Source organism: Rhea pennata, chromosome 9 (assembly GCF_028389875.1).
Source record: "Rhea pennata isolate bPtePen1 chromosome 9, bPtePen1.pri, whole genome shotgun sequence".
In the NCBI taxonomy this organism is placed as follows: domain Eukaryota; kingdom Metazoa; phylum Chordata; class Aves; order Rheiformes; family Rheidae; genus Rhea; species Rhea pennata.
Genome location: NC_084671.1, coordinates 2964725 through 2982218, shown reverse-complemented (window position 1 = coordinate 2982218; position 17494 = coordinate 2964725). Strand labels below are relative to the sequence as shown.

The following is a 17494-nucleotide window of genomic DNA, read 5'->3' as shown; positions in this document are numbered from 1 at the left end:
GATCACTAATGTTTTCAGTGTTAGTATTTCCCCCTGCACGGCAAAGTGGCCACATTGAGGATGATGGGAACGTTCAATTTCACAGCACAATTAATTACACTTTAACTTATCTTTGAAAATATCGCCACAGTGTTTGGAGCTTTTTGGTACAAAATGTTTACAAAAAAAATAAACAACCTTCTGGGATTTAGGTGAATTTGATTTGCCAGAGCCTTCCTGCCTTGTATTTCTGCATTTGATTTGACCTTAAATATATGATTCTTTAAAGCAAGTACAATGTATTACAGCCATTTTATACCAACAGGTATTAAACAGAAGAATTTCAGACTGATCTCTCTCAAATGTGCATTACTTCAAAAACACTAAGGGGCTAACAGGAATCAATGCTTCATTGAAGGTATTTCACATAATTACAGATGAACAAGTGAGTTTCATTAAGAACTTTCTAAAAAGATTTATGATCTTTCCCTTGTTCATAAAATGTTTAGAAGAAGCATGGATTTTTTTTTAATCAATTCTTTTTACCTCCACATGGATTAAAGGTATATAAGCAAAATGAAACTGAAGTTTGGCAAGCATAGAGGAAGGACTGTCAAAACTGTAAGTAATTTAGGGAAGTTGATTACAACCACATAACACTAAAGATTTCCTCTCCTTATATGGGATCTAAACTGGTATTTACTTCTCAGCTTTATGAAAAGAAAAAAAAGAATATATTTAATTCTTCTCTCATCATACATCAACCTGATTTTTACTGAACAATATGCAAAATACATACTAGAAGAAAATAATCTGAGTTATTTACCGGTGTGTATGTATTGGATTTTATATAAATAGTATTTCTCAAGGTTTGATGATCAACTTAAAGGAAAAAACATATCAAAGTTTGGTCAGTTCTTGACATCTTGAAAGAAAAAAAATATGTTGATAAAGATTTCAATTCTTTACTGACAAAAAGTTTGATTTTATGACATTTTGAACAACAGAATTAGAAACCAATGCCCAATCTGACAAGCAATAAAAAATGTGGGGAGAGAATAAATCAGTAATTTAAGTTCTTTGCTCACACTATGCAAAACACTATCTTAAAGCTATCAGATCTTCATTAAAAGGCTGCACCATATGGAAACCTGAATGAGCATTATAAAATGCTTAGTTTATGCTGTATGAATCCTAAAGAGTTAGGAATCCTACTATGAAACTAAAAAAGTTTACAGTCTAGTTCTCACAAACGCTGCTGTTCTGTTCCATAAATCTTACCCATGTTATCCTTTTCAGCCTCTCCACCATCTTGCTCTCAGAAACACCAATGCTAAATTGTCGTACCATTTTGGAAATACAGCAACTGGCAATTCTTGCACTTTTGAAATTTCAACTACCACATATGCAGAGCATGCAGCTGCAAAAGTGAGAAGACAGAAGAATGGATAACAGTAAATGAGTTGCTTACTCCAGTAGACGATCAGCAGCCATTCACACAGCAGAGGGCAGCAGCACCAATCCCATGAAATAAGTACCAAATGGCAGGATTAGCTCACTCAAAAAAGCAGGCTGATCAACAATGCACATAGCATTTTTTGGCTACATTAAGCTGTACTTCCCAAGTGATGAGCTAAACTGTTAACGAGCTAGTATAGGTTCACCAAACTAAAGCTTTTATAATGGTGAAATGGTAGAAACGTCACTCCCAAAATATTAGCTATTTAGTGTAGGGCTGAGAACTTAAAATAAAGGCAGTCATATTCCAAAATCATTAAGCACAGCACTCTGGTTTCAAGCACACACGGAAAATAAAAGTACCAATAAAATGAGAAACCCTAACCACAGCAAGAGAGTCCCATCTCTTTTTAGTCCAAAAGAGTCATCCAAAACAATGAGGTTGAGCTGATGTAGTTTGATAGGTCCCTCAGCAATTTTGCTAGGAGGTGGTAAAGTTGTAGAAATTACAGATATGCTCATGACAGGTTCTCTACTGCTTTTATACTCCATTTTTCTGCATTGTTTTGCTTTCTAGTTGTATTGTCATATGATAGGAGAGGCAGCAGGGAGCAACGCCAGTTCAAAACTTCTTCTCAGAGAAACAGCTTCATTTGCTTGCAAGTTCACAGCTTGCTGGCAGGACTCAAACTTAAGTTTTAGGTTATGCTGACAGATCAAACAGATCAATTTTAAGACAATCATATTTAAAGCAAGATGCACTGGTCATGCTCTATATTAATTTTAGATTCATTCCTCACACACTGCTGTAGCTAGGGTAATATCTAGTGCAGACATTCTTGACATTATTATAATAACCAATGGGTAGTTCAACTTAAAGACAAAAAAACACTTAATATTATTTGTAGTGATAAGTGTATACAAACAGAAATTAAATCTTTCTTTTTTTTTTTTTTAAGTCACCACCACAAATTATTTGGGAAGGAATCAAAGTTCTTGGCCTCTCATTTTCTTCATATGATACGGGTTACTAAGAACAGGAGCTTGAGGTATTTTTGCAAGATGCTAGGCTATGAGTATAACTAAGTTTAAAGGATAGTAATACAATAGCAGTTTAAAAAACACTTTAAATAACCTTTTAAAAATGACTTGCTATTATTTCAAATTGTCCAAACAATTTTCTTTTCTAGGCAATTTTCCAGTATGTGTGAAGTAACTAAGGAAGAAACAGTCCAAAAACTAGAATTAAAAGGAAATCTACTGCCCCCTGCTGAAACTAGACAGAACAATTAAATTCCTCTCATTTTTATATTAAAAAAAGACATGGTGATAGAAGAATATTTTATATTCATACACTAGGTTTCTGAGACACTACCTTTCTGAACTATGTATCTGGACATGTGTGTCATTCTAAGTTCAAGGTTTGATTCCAGTGAAAAATAAATAAGAAAAACAGGAAGAGAAATAAAAAAGAAAGAAACCAGTTCTCTTTATAAATCAGTTTATTCTAACATAAGAGCTCAAAAACTGAAATAAATAAATCTGCTCTCCTTCTCAGCAGCACTGATAGTGCAGAGTTAAGGTTCTCCAAGTACCTTCACCTTTCTTTTCTGTGATTTAGTGTGTGCCTTTCCTTTGCATGTAGGTTTTCAGAGCTAGACTTTTAAAAATAATTACCACATATTTGTAAAATGCTTTTTCCTGAATGGATATATTTCTTTCTCTTAACGCCAGTGTATTTTACCTCTGAATCTACTTTATGGAGAACTGCAAGCAGTACAGTTTCATCTATACACCTCAGTTCTAGTGCAGAACTGATGTTAAAGGATTCTGCAGTTAACAGACTAGTGAAAAGTAGGAGACAAAATTATTTAACAATAAGGCTTTTTAAGTACACTGACTTCTTAAAATATTTTTGTTTAACACGAGTTTTATTTAGGATATTCCAACCAAAGCCAAATATTTGAGAAACTCTGCAAACAGTATTCTGAAAACTTGTCCCAAATACTGTAAGAGCACGATTAAGCAAGTGCTTTTACTTTTATTGCTTATGTGCCTATATTATTATCCTTTCACCTAGAGGCATTTCAGCGCTTGGAAAAACAAAGCAACCTGCTAAACTGCATCCCTGCCGGCCAGGGAGCTCTTTCCACCCTCCTATTCCTCTAAGCCGCATGCTTGCGGCAGCCTTGCACCTCCCGGCAGCGGCGCCTCAGGCGGCCTTGCCTTCCGGTCGGAGCGATCGCATTCAACCCCTTGCTCGGCGAATTTCAAAAATACACCCACAGGCACGCTGTCTGCTTGCCTCTACGAGCGAGCAGCTGACCGTTTTAACACTATCCTCTCTGAAAATCCGGGGGGGGGGGGGGGGGGGGGAGGAGAGGCCGCCTCGCTGGAAGTGCGCGACAGTAACAGAGATTATCGGGGGCGGCTGTCGCCTCCCCAGCCTCTGTAGCCAATTTACACCAGATCCCTGCGTTAAATGACACGCCCCGGTGCTAGCGAGCAGAGCCACCGCGGAGCCCTCCTGCCCTTTCGTGCAGGCCGCGCCGCGGGGAGCCCGCCTCATCCCCTCGCCGCCTGCCACGGCCCGGCCCGACCCCCTCCGCGCGCTGCCTGCAGCCGCCTCCGCCCCGGAGCCCGCCGCTGCCTCCCGACCGCCATTACCGTGCTGTGCGGCGCCGCCTCCGCCTCCTGCCGCTGGGGCGGGCGGGAAGGGCAGGGCGGCGCGAGGTGGGGCAGGGCGGGCGGCCGCGCCTCGCGCCTCACGCGCAACGGTCGCCGCGCAACGGTCGCTACCCAGCGGTCGCCGCGCCTCACGCGCAACGGCCGTCGCGCCTCGCGCCTCACGCGCAACGGTCGCTACCCAGCGGTCGCCGCGCCTCCAGGCAAAGCGCGGCCCCGGCAGCGCCCTTAGGAAGCGATGGCTGAGTCCTGAGGGAGGCGGTTACAGAGCCAGGCTGTGGCAGATGCAAAGTGACATCCTCCTTGCAGGATACAAAGTGGATACTTTTTTTCATCTCTCTCTGGTAGGAACGCTCCTACGCCTCATCCTGAGGGCCTACAACAGGAGTAATAAATATGGTGTAATAAGTGGCATTTTGGCTTTCCCCCTAAACACAGTCCGCTACCTCCCTGATCTCTTCTAGCAGTGTGCGGTCCTTTCCGCTGTTGACCCCACCATATTCCCTTTTCTTAAATTGCAGCCTTGTAACTATACGATCAGAGTTTGTGGATTCTAGGCAAAAAGAGACATAGTCTTTCAAATTGCACATGGCCTCTTTACACTAGCTTTAGCAAATGCAATTGAGCTTTGTGACGATTCACTCTGAAGCCTCCCTAAATTATATATCTCTTGTTATCAAAGCGTGCCATAGTTATGGAATATCCTGGTTTGACAGGGGGGATGATTTCAGAAATGAGGACCATGGAGAGCCATTACTCAATTCCTATCGAGATGCTGTCTGGGCAATGCCCTGTGGCGCTCCGCTCCTGACAGTGACTTGCGACATAAACGTCCGGACCACCAGCCAAAGGAGTTTGGGTCTCCGCTGCACTTGGAGATAGACACCTAAGCAGGTTATTTGGAAAATCTATTGTATGAAGTTTCTGAGTTTAGATTAATTTTTATGGCAAATCAGCTGTCCCAATTTTATGTCTGTTTTTTTTTTAACTGAATTATAAAGGCAAACCTAACAAGCAATATAGCCTCACCCCTACTAAACAAATTCACCTTTGGACAAGTCAAAGGTAGTTTCTCCTTTTTTCAAATGCTTTTCTTTCTGTGCAAATGTAGATCACTTCTTACGGTTTGAACAAACGAAGCCTGTCTGAGTACAGTTCGCTACGGATTTGTACCTCAAGTTTCACCTCCTGTGTCTATGTGACCTTTTGAAAGATGTGGCCCTGTAGCATAAATTAATACCCACAAAGGATGCCGTTCTCAATATATGTCATCATTTTGCTGCCCTGCTCACATTCTTAAACAAATTGGGTTTAAATCTGAACTGGCCTGCAGAAACCTTTACTACAGCTCCATGCTTCTTAACAATTACAAATTAAAATCTGCAGTACTTGGCTGCTGGCTGAATATAGTTCAGTTGCAGCTCTTGGTTGTCTTTGTGCAAGGAGTTGAACAGCCTTGTGAATGACACCTCTGCTGAAGGCTGCACTGCTGCACATCTTACGCAGCTGAGTAAGGTGGTTTTGATCTTACACTGGTATGCCACAGACTGACTTGGAATCCATCCTTATTTAGACTGTAGTTTTTATACTCTAGAGTAGCATGGGAAATTATTACTAGAAGTGGGCCTGAAAGAACAAATCTGTATCTGAACCAGATAACTGATGTTTGACTCTGGTACAGATAAAAACTGCAAAAACATGCTGTCTTCAAAAACTAGCTGTTCTGTCCCAGAAACAAATTTAATTTTCTTGTAAAAAGTCAGATATTGCTTAATAAGCTTATTTGAAGTGGTAATCTGATTTAATAAAATAATAGTTGAGACCACATATATCAAATACAGTTGGAGCAAACATATAGAGCACAGAACTGTAAGTTATGTTTAGATCACAGCACTATGCGAAGATACAGATAGTCCATCCATTTTATCACAGCTTGCACAGAAGGGGAGTTTTGCCCTTTATCAAGATAACCATATTTCAAAGGAACTGACATGCTATTTTGCAGGGAATTATGATTCATTTGACCAAGCTGACAATGTGCTTTGCATAGTTTCCCGTCTCCCCATCTTTCAATTCATTTATATACATTATTTATAAGGAAAGGCAAACACTCTCCTCCATGGTTTAATATATCATGATCTTCTCTTGAAAGAAATCCTATACATATTCTATATGTTATTAAATATGAAAAATGTACAACAGTCCTACAGTGAATATGTCACTGTAATCTTTTGTTGTCCCCAATTAGGAGTTCTGCTATAATCCTTTCAGCTTGACGACACTAGATTGTAACTTGGCTATCAAGACAGAGGTTTATTTTACAGAACATGCATAATACTTGGGCAACCAATGTGATAATTAACAAAGCGCTTGCCTTATCAGTCAGCAATTCATTTGGCCATATAGTCTTTACGTCTTTTTGCTCTTTATGGAGTTACTGAGGCAAAGAGAAGTGGTAATACTAACTACTAGTCCATCTGAGTACAAGGGCAAATAAGTATTGCAAAAATAACCAGTCTGCATTACACTAGTGCTACATGGATCTACCAGCTGTCAAAAAGAATTGAGACTCAACATGAATTAAGTAATATTAGACTAAATTTTCAATCTTATTCTCTTTATCAATCTATTGTTTAGAATGCTGGCAAAAATGATCTTTTGATTGAGACTCAGTTACTTCCCCTCTTTTTACTACTTTCTTCTAAGAAATCTTGCTCAAATATCTGCATGCAACAGCAGAATAGATCATAATGAAGCTAATATATATTTTTAATTTCAGGTAGTTGAATCTCAGGCATGACCAGATCATCAGACCTGTATTTTATCTCCAATGTGCAGAGTGCAGTTAACAATCATTTTCATAAAAACTTAACTCACCTAGTTTACACCTCTAATAGTACAGTCAAAGCAGACAGCCTGACATATGAATGAGCAGGAAGAAAAATTACAGAGTAAAAGCTAGCCACCTTTAGAGCAGAAAAATTTTAAAATCAAGTTCTTCTATGGTTGATTGAGTCCATGTATCTATACAGATTTCTACTAGAAACCACTTGAGATTAATCTGTTGCTGGGAGATGAGATACACTGATAAATTCAGGTACCTTGTCATTTCATGGATTGTTAATTACGGACAAACCTGTAAGATCTCTCCTCCCCAATGGTTGTGTTTATATTAGGTTTCTTTTCTAAAAAGGATGCTGGTACAGTAAGAAAGCGATTTCTCTCTGGGTACACACTGAAACAGTGGGAGAGAGCTAATGATTCCTAGCTCATGGGATTATGGAGTATAACCAGATCATTGCTGGTTCAGCATCCACAATTTTATAATAGATGAATAGTTCTTAGATTCTAGAGAAGGATGAACAGGTAACTATGGTTCACTGTTCAAACACGTTCAGAGACTGTAACCTTTGGGCTCTGTGACCAATCAGTACATTACTCATAGTTGTTCCACCCACAGGCTTGGCATTGAACGTTACGCCTTCATAAATATCATTTGCTTTTTATCAAGTTGATAAAAGCCAGAAGGTATTTGTACAGAGCTTTTATTTATTTTTCATAGCACAAGGCTGCTTCTTCCTTACACTTTGTGCTTTATCTCACGGAGGAAGAAAGAAAGCTTACTGACAAAAAACTGGCTTCTCAAAAGACAGCGAATACCATCTTTAAAGGATTAATATAGGATACAAGAGCACAAATGGGCCTCCACAACACCAAAGACTCCAAAGTCAAACAAGGCAATATATTAATGTTAGGACTTGATTCTGCAGGGAAATCTACACTATTGTACAAGCTGAAGTACAATGATGTTTTTCTAACAATTCCAACAATTGGCTTTAATGTTGATATGATTGAAACTGAGAAAGATTTTGCATTGACCTTTTGGGATGTTGGAGGACAACACAAAATGAGGCAGCTTTGGTGCAATTTCTTGGAAAATGCAGATGGGCTTCTGTATGTTGTGGATAGCTCTGATAAGCAACGTCTGGAAGAATCAAAGAAAGAATTTGAACTCATTTTAAAGAATGAATTTATAAAAAATGTACCAGTAGTTCTGCTAGCAAACAAACAGGATTTGCCTGGAGCTTTGAATGCTGAGGAAGTAACGAGGAGATTCAACATGAAGAAGTACTGCAGTGACAGAAATTGGTATGTACAACCCTGTTGTGCCATCACAGGAGAAGGTTTGTCAGGTGCTCTCGAAAGACTAACTGTATTTGCAAAAAACCACAGGAGATCAAAAGACACTTCTACAATTTTTAAGCAAAATGAAAAACTTTAAGAATTTCTATCATCAAATTCTGGTGAACGTTAATCAACATATGTTGTTGTACAGACTGAATCCAAAAATGCTTGATTCTGGAAAAACTCTTTAAATAAATATTTATAAAGCGCTTTCAAATTATATTGTTCTACCTATGTATGCTTCTGAGATACTGTTCTGCAGTACTTTAATTATCGACAGTAAACTTGGGTTTATTCAACTCAGAAGTGTGGCAGATGAATCATAAAAAAGGCAGAGCTGAGCTTCTGAATTTTAGCAAGTGGAAACAAAATGGGTGAGCAGTGCTTAAAATGCTTAAGTATTTTGTCAAAAAGCTCAATAGCCAAATCATTCATTCAGCAAGAAAAGCAAGAGATAAAATGTTGTTTCAATGTTGTTGTGCTCTGTGGATGTATTTCTCATGTAAAAATATAGTTATTTTAGAGCTTAAACTCTCATTTATGTACCTATGAACCCATGAATTTGAAATGCTTGTTTCAAATGAACTGCAAATGTACTGCATTTTAAAACCTATTCCTCCAAATCAATTTTCACAATCAGGATCAAGTTTTTACCAAGCCACAGATAAAATTTAGTTCATCTGTTAATTGTAAGGTATAGCTTTGATGTCAAGTTGTTAAAGATTTCCGTGTGTCTGCTTCTTTGTTTCTGTACTGCGGTTTGCTATCGTTAACCACCAGCAGGGCTGTGGAAGCCAGCGTGAGGTCAATCCAGCAAAGTGCTGATCTGTGCTGTGCATGCAGAGGAGGAGGGGGAGCAGGCTGGTTGGTGAGTTTTTTATCGATCTTGATGGATTGTGTCTTGCCTTTAGTAAAGCCACCTGTGATCATTACTGACAAATTTTGCTCTGATTATATTTGACATAAAAAGTAACAAAAAATGGTTTATCCCATTACTACAGTTTTTAGAAAAAATTCCAATGAACCTTTCCATTCAGATTTCCTGATTCATTAAGGAATGAATTAGTATTTTGAATGCCATTAAGGTAACAATAGATTGACAACTAGAAGAAGACTAATTGAACAGTATCAACCATCAAAAACAGTTTAATTGCTAAGGCTAAAAAGTGAATAGAGACTGCTCTTCTAAAAGCAAGAGAAAAGAGAGCATCTGATTACTGGCTATGCACTTGCAGTAAATCCAGACCATTTGTTTTTGCCTTCTTGAGCAATCTCTGCAGAGGTAAGCTTTTCCAGTGGTTAGGATGCTTGCTTAGGTAGCTGGATTTTTTTTCCCTACCTGCACCATGGGCTAGTCATTTAATCATTCTGTGTCTCAGCAGTCCCTTGGCGAAACAAGCTTCCCAGTTATGCTCACTAAAAAGTTGTGGCACAGGTCAGCTTGTTTGCCTTTCTTTTGTGACAAAGGGTCAAGCAAGTCACATGAGAAGTTTACAGGTAGTTCTTACTAATAAAAAGCAGGAATTTCAAGTTATAAAAGGGCAAAGCAGAAAGGAGAGCAGACATATGCTGTTGCTTCATGCATTCAAAAATGAAAAGTCATCAGGTGAATTTGCTGAAATAGTAAACAAAGGAGGGTTTCTCAACAGAATTTATTAATACTGACAGCCAATACTGTGGGCTAGATCCTATGTTGAGACTACATTTCTAAATGGATAGCAAGTATTTAGACTTGTCATTGCCCAGTCTGATGATTTAGGGTTAATATAAAATATCATCATCTGTTCCAAAAAAAGGTTAAAAACTTAGTCTACAACAGACTGAGAAATGAGAATATTATTTTTCTAATCCCAATAATTCAGTGTTAAATAATGTAGTATTTTAGATTAATACATTTATAAACATTTGCATGTGCTTGTTACACATTTATTTCTCCCACTAGTTTAATCCAATCATGTAACTTTCATAAATTTCAGTCTAGTTCACTGGCCTCAGAACTTCCTCAGGGAGGAATACTCCTTGAGAGATTTAATAAGAATGCACCAGGGTCTCTAATTAAACAAGAAGCAAATTTTGAAGGGAGAAATAATATATTATAATAGACTAGCTAATATAACTAAAAAAAGTGAATAAGCTTTCAGGCACACAGTCCTTTCTTCAGGTTATCAAATTAGATGAAATGATACTGACACTGATTTGAAGAAAATCTTTTCCATTATACTTCAAAGGAAGTAAAATTATTCCTCTCACTTTGCAGACTATCATGTATTAAATATTAGGTTTTTTAACACCTTGGTGTCCAAAAGAAGTGACACTTTGGCCATGTTATCTGTCCATCTAGACCCCTACTTTTCTGAATAACTTTTAAGTATCAATCAGTTTGGACAGAGAGGAGGATTCTCAAAGGAATTACATGTCTAAAAGTTTAATTAAGAAAAGCAGTGAGATAGAGAAAGGTGATGATACTGGTGCCCCCATTGAAGGAAAGGCTGATAAGGTATGAGAGACTAATCCCCTGGGAGATAAGTGTTCCATTTTATTTAAAAGAAAGCCAACAAGAGAACATAAATCCAGAGAACCCAGACTTAATTAGTTCTGCTGCTGCTGGAGTTAGTTGGGGTTTTTTTTTGTATCTTATGAATAAGCTTAGTTGGGGGCTTCTTTAGGATGAAGAGTTAGTGGACAGAGCATTCACTGTTATAAAGCTTCCTCTCCTCTTCTGCACTTGCAGCAAAGCATTTCCCTGAGCACTAGCATTTTGAGAAGGGTCCCCGAAATATGTATTATGTAGGCAGGAAAATGCAGAGAAAGCAGAACTTGTGGCCACGTTCTGCAAGAACACAGAGCAGAGCATCCTGTGGCAGCCTTGCCGCAGGCCTGCAGCCACACAGGGTTTCGTTCTGAAGGAAGGTCAGTTGTCAGACATACTGGTAGGGAACACAGTCCCCTGTGCACCTGCCACAGCCTCTGTGCCTTGGCCCTCATGCTCTCTCTAGGGCACTGTTCGGTCCCCACTGGAAGCCCAGAAATTGTCTGACATTTGATCCCATTGTGTATTACATGTTAAAATCACAGGAAGAAAGTTAAAAGGCATTTTACAACTTAATCTTGCTGTGACGAGATTTAAATCTTTTGACTTTTTGGCTGAACAATACAGTAAGCAGAATTTTCTTTATGGTTCTGATCATAACAAAGTGGAATTTTACCTGAGCTAAAAATACAGTCCATAGCACTGAAAGCATCATTTATTTCTGGACAACTTCATATTGCATGGATTTGTGGCTAATTAAAAATTAGAGCTAAGCTCTGAAAAAACTTACACAGACTACTTACTAAAAACAGTTTTAGGATTTTTGAAGGGTTCAGGGTGCTTTGAGAAAAAGATAAATCAGAATATGAGGAGTGCTGCCTTCCTCAGTAGTGTAACCAAAGTTAGAGTGGCCTTCAGCCTGACTGACAGAGCAACAGATGGGTGGTCTGTAAGTTGAAAAGTGTGCACAGGATGAAAGGAAGGCTCTGAAGAGTTTGGAGCACTAGTCAGCTGCCTTCGTGGCTTCCAGTTTTGGAACTTCTTTCAATAGCTTTCCTAATAAATCACACCTCTATCACAAACTCATAGCCTAGTGTTTCTTGCACTTCTTATTCATGCATAATGGCAGTCTTGTGCAACCATAATAAAAGCTGTAAAAATCACTGTAGCTAAACTGTATGAGTCCTTCACTGTCTATTGATATTTCTTACACTTGTCTGGTTGTACCCGTTCATTTCTGCTGACAGAACAGTCATCCACGCAGAAGTAAATGGCCCATATCTGAGATTGTGAAATACAGAAAGGGCAAGATCAGTGATTTGTGAGGCATGTTGTATCCTGTCCCAGCTTGAGGCTATCCATTGGGACATGTTTGGGTGGGACAATTTAAAAGTTGACAAATCTGGAGTATGGGATTTGTCTTTCTGATCATTCACTAATAATATTACTGTACCATAAGATCATGATGAGCTTTCTCAGTTTTGAAATAGCTGACATGGAGCTAATAAGAATTCCAATAAGAAACCAAATAGGATTAAGGCTGTTTTAAGGGAACGTGGGGAGCAGCTCAAGAATCCATTGCAAATTTGGACGATTAACACTCCATCCTTCTCTTTGGAGACAACTTTCTCAGTAATTTAATACCCTGTAGAATCAAACAGAAGTGAAGGAACATATTCCTTATGTATTCCTGCATATAAGCAATGGCAGGGCAAAGCTTTTACAACATTAGGTAATGCAAGCTTTTACAACAGTGTGAATTACTCAAAATGTCTCTGTTGCCACCTCCTCCTCCTTTCTGACAAATTAACTGAAACAACTGAAGGAAAGATTTCTCTATTTAAAACATAATTTCTAAGCCCAGTACACAGAAAGACAGCATTTTCAAGTACTGTAGTATATAAAACTGTTCTAAACAAGCTTTCTTGGCAAAGTACATCACCCATGCTGAGTTCTATGCTGCAACGATTAGACTTCTTATATTTAAAATTAGCTCAAGTATTGCTATTCTACACTGCGGTCTGAAGCACAAATATATGGATTCTAGATATGTATTTCATCAGATCACAAAGTCCAGATTAGTTAAGTCTCTGCAATTCAGATTGTAAACTCATGAGGGTGGAGACCCTACATGTAAAACACCTATCATACTGCAGGTACTATTTGCAAATATGTACTCATAAAACAGTAACATGTCTGAAAATACTTCTTCGAATTCATACGATTTCAACAAATCGTGCCTTAACTTGTACATCAGTTTCTACATGAATCTGTTTCTTAGCTGTGATAAATATTTCTGTAGCACTCACACTGGTCCACACTGTATCTGCAGTGTAGTTTCACATTATACAGCTTCTAATGCTAAGTCAGGCTGTCACCAGGAGACACCTCCCCATGCCCTTTGTCTCCCCTGTGTCCCTGTCGCCCCCATTAGATATTTGCAGCTGTGTATTTCTGCACAGCAGAGCTGTTCTCACTTTCCCTGTCCTTCGCTGATTATCAAAATGGTGATGCCAGTTTCCATGGTCTTATTTATTAGATTTTCATTGAGTGTTTTTGTACTTGCTTTCCTGCTGCTCTTTATACCTGGAAGCAATTGTCAACAAACATTTGCAAAATCATTTGTTTTCTTTCAGTTCCTTCCTGAAAGCACTCCTTTCCCATGATGTATGCAAAAATCCTGACTATAGTTGTTATATGTTTTATGATGAGGCCCCTGACTATATCTTCTGATGAGTATTCTCTTATTATTTCCTTGTACTCCTATTCTTTATTCGTCTGTTGGCTTTTAGCTTTAGACTGTGCATTCTCTGGTGCAAAGATCATCTTTTTGTTCTGTGCCTCATATACTTCCTGACTGATGAGAAGGGTTTCTAGACATTATACTACTGCTGCAGGTAACTCAAATCTCATAGAATATCTGCCAAAATAAGTAATTTTGTGTTCATAAATAAATCATTTAGCTCTGAAACCTTTGCCTTGTGTATTCTTTCTTTTTAGAAGATATACCTGGGGACTACAGCAGCTACCTCATTGATTTAGAGAAAGGCTAATCTCCCTAACAATCGTCCTTGACTGTTAAAGGGTAACTGAGCCTTAATCAATAGTTTGCAGTTACTTTACTAGAGCATACACATTAATCATGGAAGAATGTTAGTCTCTCAACATTTTCTTAACTGATTCATAATTCTGAAAAGCTCTAGGACCATCATAAATTTGTGCAACAGTCCCTGATTTCATTGTGATACAAAAAAAAATGTATTGCATTTCATAAACAACTTAATGTTAGGCTCCTCATCTTTGTACAAGTTTGTTGGGTCTTATTCCCAGAGCCCACTTATCCCACTGCCAGGGGGATTTTAGTAAGATAACGTACCCTTAAAGACAGTGTTATACAAATAACTGATTGACGCCTTATAGTAATTTTAAACAATATTAATCCCAAGTAAGCATGAATAATTAAAAATATGTAACATTTTATTAAAATTAAATGTTATGGTAATACAATACAGTAGCTAAAATTATATATATAAAAGAAAGCTCTTCCATCTAATCTACACAGGAAAACATCCGCATTTGTTAGAGATCACCTGCTTAGAAAGGGCTATAAACTAAGCCTTTACTTCTTGAAAATTAAAATTTTCCAAGGAACCATTAGCTTCACTGACCACTTAAAATAATTTATTCTCTACACTAATGTGTAAGTATGTATACACTTTTCTTTCTCATGTGGTACTAAAAAGCCCCTACCGAGTATTAAGGAAAACCCAAATTAAATATTGAAAATCCTTATCTAAATCTAATAATATCATTAAAAAACAACGTGTATACATTTTAGTATTACAGCACTGAGACATCTTGTGGCATATTAGACATATTGCAGTTAATAAAAAGGAAACTATCTGGTTGTAAATTTGAATGGCAACTTGAGCTTGAGATCTCTCTATTTTGAGAGGTTCAAGCCACTTAGCTAAAAATCTTGCACACTACTTGTTCAACAAAAAAAATGGCTAATTGCAACATTTATGAAACTTATTTTCAGATATTAGGTGGTTGTAAACCTGGTAGTAACAATCTGTTAAATTCAAATTTTTGCATTGCAAGAAATACTCACATTTGTTTTCACTCTACGTTAGGATGGATATTTTAAAATTACAGCATTCTGAGGAATAGAAACTTCGAAGTGTTGTAATTGAATTTCAGAGTTTTAAAGATGCCTACAATTAAACTTCTCAGCTTTCCAAAATCTAATTAATTCCCATTTACTTAACTAAAACAAATGCCTTATTCTAAATCATTTAAATGCTCAATGGATAGAACACAAGCATGGGGCTTGGGAAACCTGGCACCTATTTCCAACTTTGCAATTACCCCTTGTTATGACTTTGAGTGATTCATGTTCTCCCTGCCTCAGTTTCCCCATCTGTAGAGCAGGGATAAGGGTATTGGCTTTTTTATGAACTGTTTTGAATTCCACTGCAAAAAGTGCTGAACAAAAGATACGTACAATTATGACCCATAGTGGCAATATTCTGTTTTGCGGTAGCTGCAGTATTCAGGCCTCCATTCTTTCTTCCGTGCTGTTATCTTGGCGAGGTTATAAATTCCTTAAATCATATGACTGCAGCACAGTCTTAGGAGCAAAATATGTCCTGCATTATGGGAGATATAGTCCTGGAAGGAAATCAGCCCGTAACAGTGACTGATGCCTGAGCTGATGTTTCTTTAAGGAATTGGTTCTCAACAAAGAAATGCACTTTGATGTTTTATTTATCTGATCCAAACTAACGCTGTTTGGAGTAACTTAAAATGTAAATATGCTAATTCAACTTGAACATCTATGCAATGGAATATTCAAAAAAAATTTTTTTGAAGAAAGATTTCCCAGAAGAGCAAATTATTTTGAAGAAATTATTCCGATATTTTTGAAAGCTTAAATCTTATCCTTTCATTGGTACTTCAGTGTTTGATTAAAGAAAAAAGGAACAAGACAAATATTTTCCAGTTGATCCATAGCTGAATCAGTATTTGTAACCTCTCTGAAAAGATTTTTTAGCCAATATATACAAATAGTATCACATCTTGAAGAAGTTCTTTATTGTGATGAAGGCACCACACCAATACAGCCTCTGACCTTCATTGTTCTTTTCTGAATCATCTCAGCCTTTCCTAGCATGGCCAACCCACTGTGCAACCAACCTGTGGAAAGCTCAGGGCCTTCCCTTTGCAGCTGTGCACCCTTCTGCCCAAGCTGGGGGGCAGCACTTTCCCTTGCTGTCGTGCTGTTATTTACGTGCGTGTAAATAACTCATATCACCTAATACTTCACACTTGCATTTAATTATCTAAGCCTATTATATATATTATTTTTTAAAATACAACTCTGAGGATCATTCTTACATTTGAAAGGCTAAAGAACTAAGGGAAAGAGGACAAGCGACTTCCTCGTGCTGCAGACTGACGGTGTTCAAGCAGAACAGAATTCTGAATATTCCAGTTCTCAGCCTTCTCAGTCCTATGATCAGTCTACTAAGCTTTCCTTTCCTTCTAAAAACTTTATGGATCTCACCTAAGAACAAGCTAGAATCACACAAAACTGTCTGCAACAGAAAAGCTCCTTACCAGAGGGTGACTTTGTTCCAGGGGCTTCTTAAGAAGGAATTTTTTTCTGGCACAAAACAATATACTCCCGAATCTTGCCTGAACACTGAAATGGCTCATTTCATCCACGGTTTCCTCACTTTTCATCTCAAATGAAATATTCTTCTCTGATACTTAATAGGAATCTGTTCTGCTTGAAGAGTAGACCTAAAAGTGCGTCTCTTCAATCTGCTAATCCCTATACTTGGGCTATTTGTAGCTGGCGGAGTTCATGATCAACTCAAGCTCATGCACCAAGAAACCTTTTGGAATCATCTTACGATCTGTAAGTTTTTCTTCAAATAGTCTGGTCTAATGCATTAAAAACAATGTATATAAGCAAAACTGTAGAAAAATTCACCAATATAAATTAAGAACAATCATAAACTATATTAAATAAAAAGTTATATTAAATCAGAATAATTGAGGTCAGAGCTAGGCTCATGTCCTATTTCAGAAATATCTTTGAAACTATGATCATAAATTTTAACATGACTGCCTGCTGCATAGTACTTGCAGTCATGTGGGAGTCCTAAGTTTATTTTCTAATCACAGGAGCAGATGTTCAGCTGATGTGAATCAGCAAACCCCCACTGAAGTCAGAGGAACTACCTTTAATTCGCACCATCTGTGGATCTGTTTCCTTGTCTCTCCTTTTGAAGAAAGAATACTGTGCATTATCTTATAACTAATTGCACAGTAGCTTCCTTAAAAGAGAGGAGAAAATATCTAGAGCTCTTTATCTAAAACAACAGTGCTCATGATGAGGTGTTTGAAATTCAAATAGGCAACGTGGAGGGAGATCCTCAAGGCATCTATAACATTTAGGGCCTAAATAAGAACAGGAAAGAAAGACTGGGAAGGGCCTGTGCTAAATGAGTGAGAGCAATAAAACTAAATTGGCATAGTGACATCAACAGGCCTTTGGCTTTATTAACATTTGATACAAGCCTGCACTAAGTTCAAGAACATCCCTCTGTAATGTCACTATCGTACAATATGATTAAAGTGTTATAA

The 17494-nt window shown here is 37.9% G+C and overlaps 2 protein-coding genes across 7 annotated transcripts in view; one reads left to right on the top strand and one right to left on the bottom strand.

Annotated features, from left to right (window-relative positions):
- Positions 1-17494, bottom strand: part of B3GALNT1 (beta-1,3-N-acetylgalactosaminyltransferase 1 (Globoside blood group)) — a 44878-nt gene that overhangs the window by 19141 nt on the left and 8243 nt on the right. For 2 of the 6 annotated variants that reach the window (XM_062582939.1, XM_062582941.1), the window contains exon 3: positions 1261-1399. The exons of 1 other annotated variant lie outside the window; for it this stretch is intronic. The gene's annotated coding sequence lies outside the window, so the exon portion shown is untranslated. Of the gene's footprint in view, positions 1-1260; positions 1400-4104; positions 4136-4337; positions 4499-17494 lie in introns of those variants that run through there. 3 more of the 6 variants (XM_062582942.1, XM_062582944.1, XR_009959309.1) reach the window with 3 other exon arrangements.
- ARL14 (ADP ribosylation factor like GTPase 14) lies at positions 7820-8404 on the top strand. The gene has a single exon (XM_062582981.1). The coding sequence runs from the start codon at positions 7820-7822 to the stop codon at positions 8402-8404; it is 585 nt and encodes a 194-aa protein (XP_062438965.1).

Excerpts from the sequence above, each read along its gene's own strand:
- ARL14 (XM_062582981.1), top strand. The coding sequence starts at position 7,820 with ATGGGCCTCCACAACACCAAAGACTCCAAAGTCAAACAAGGCAATATA.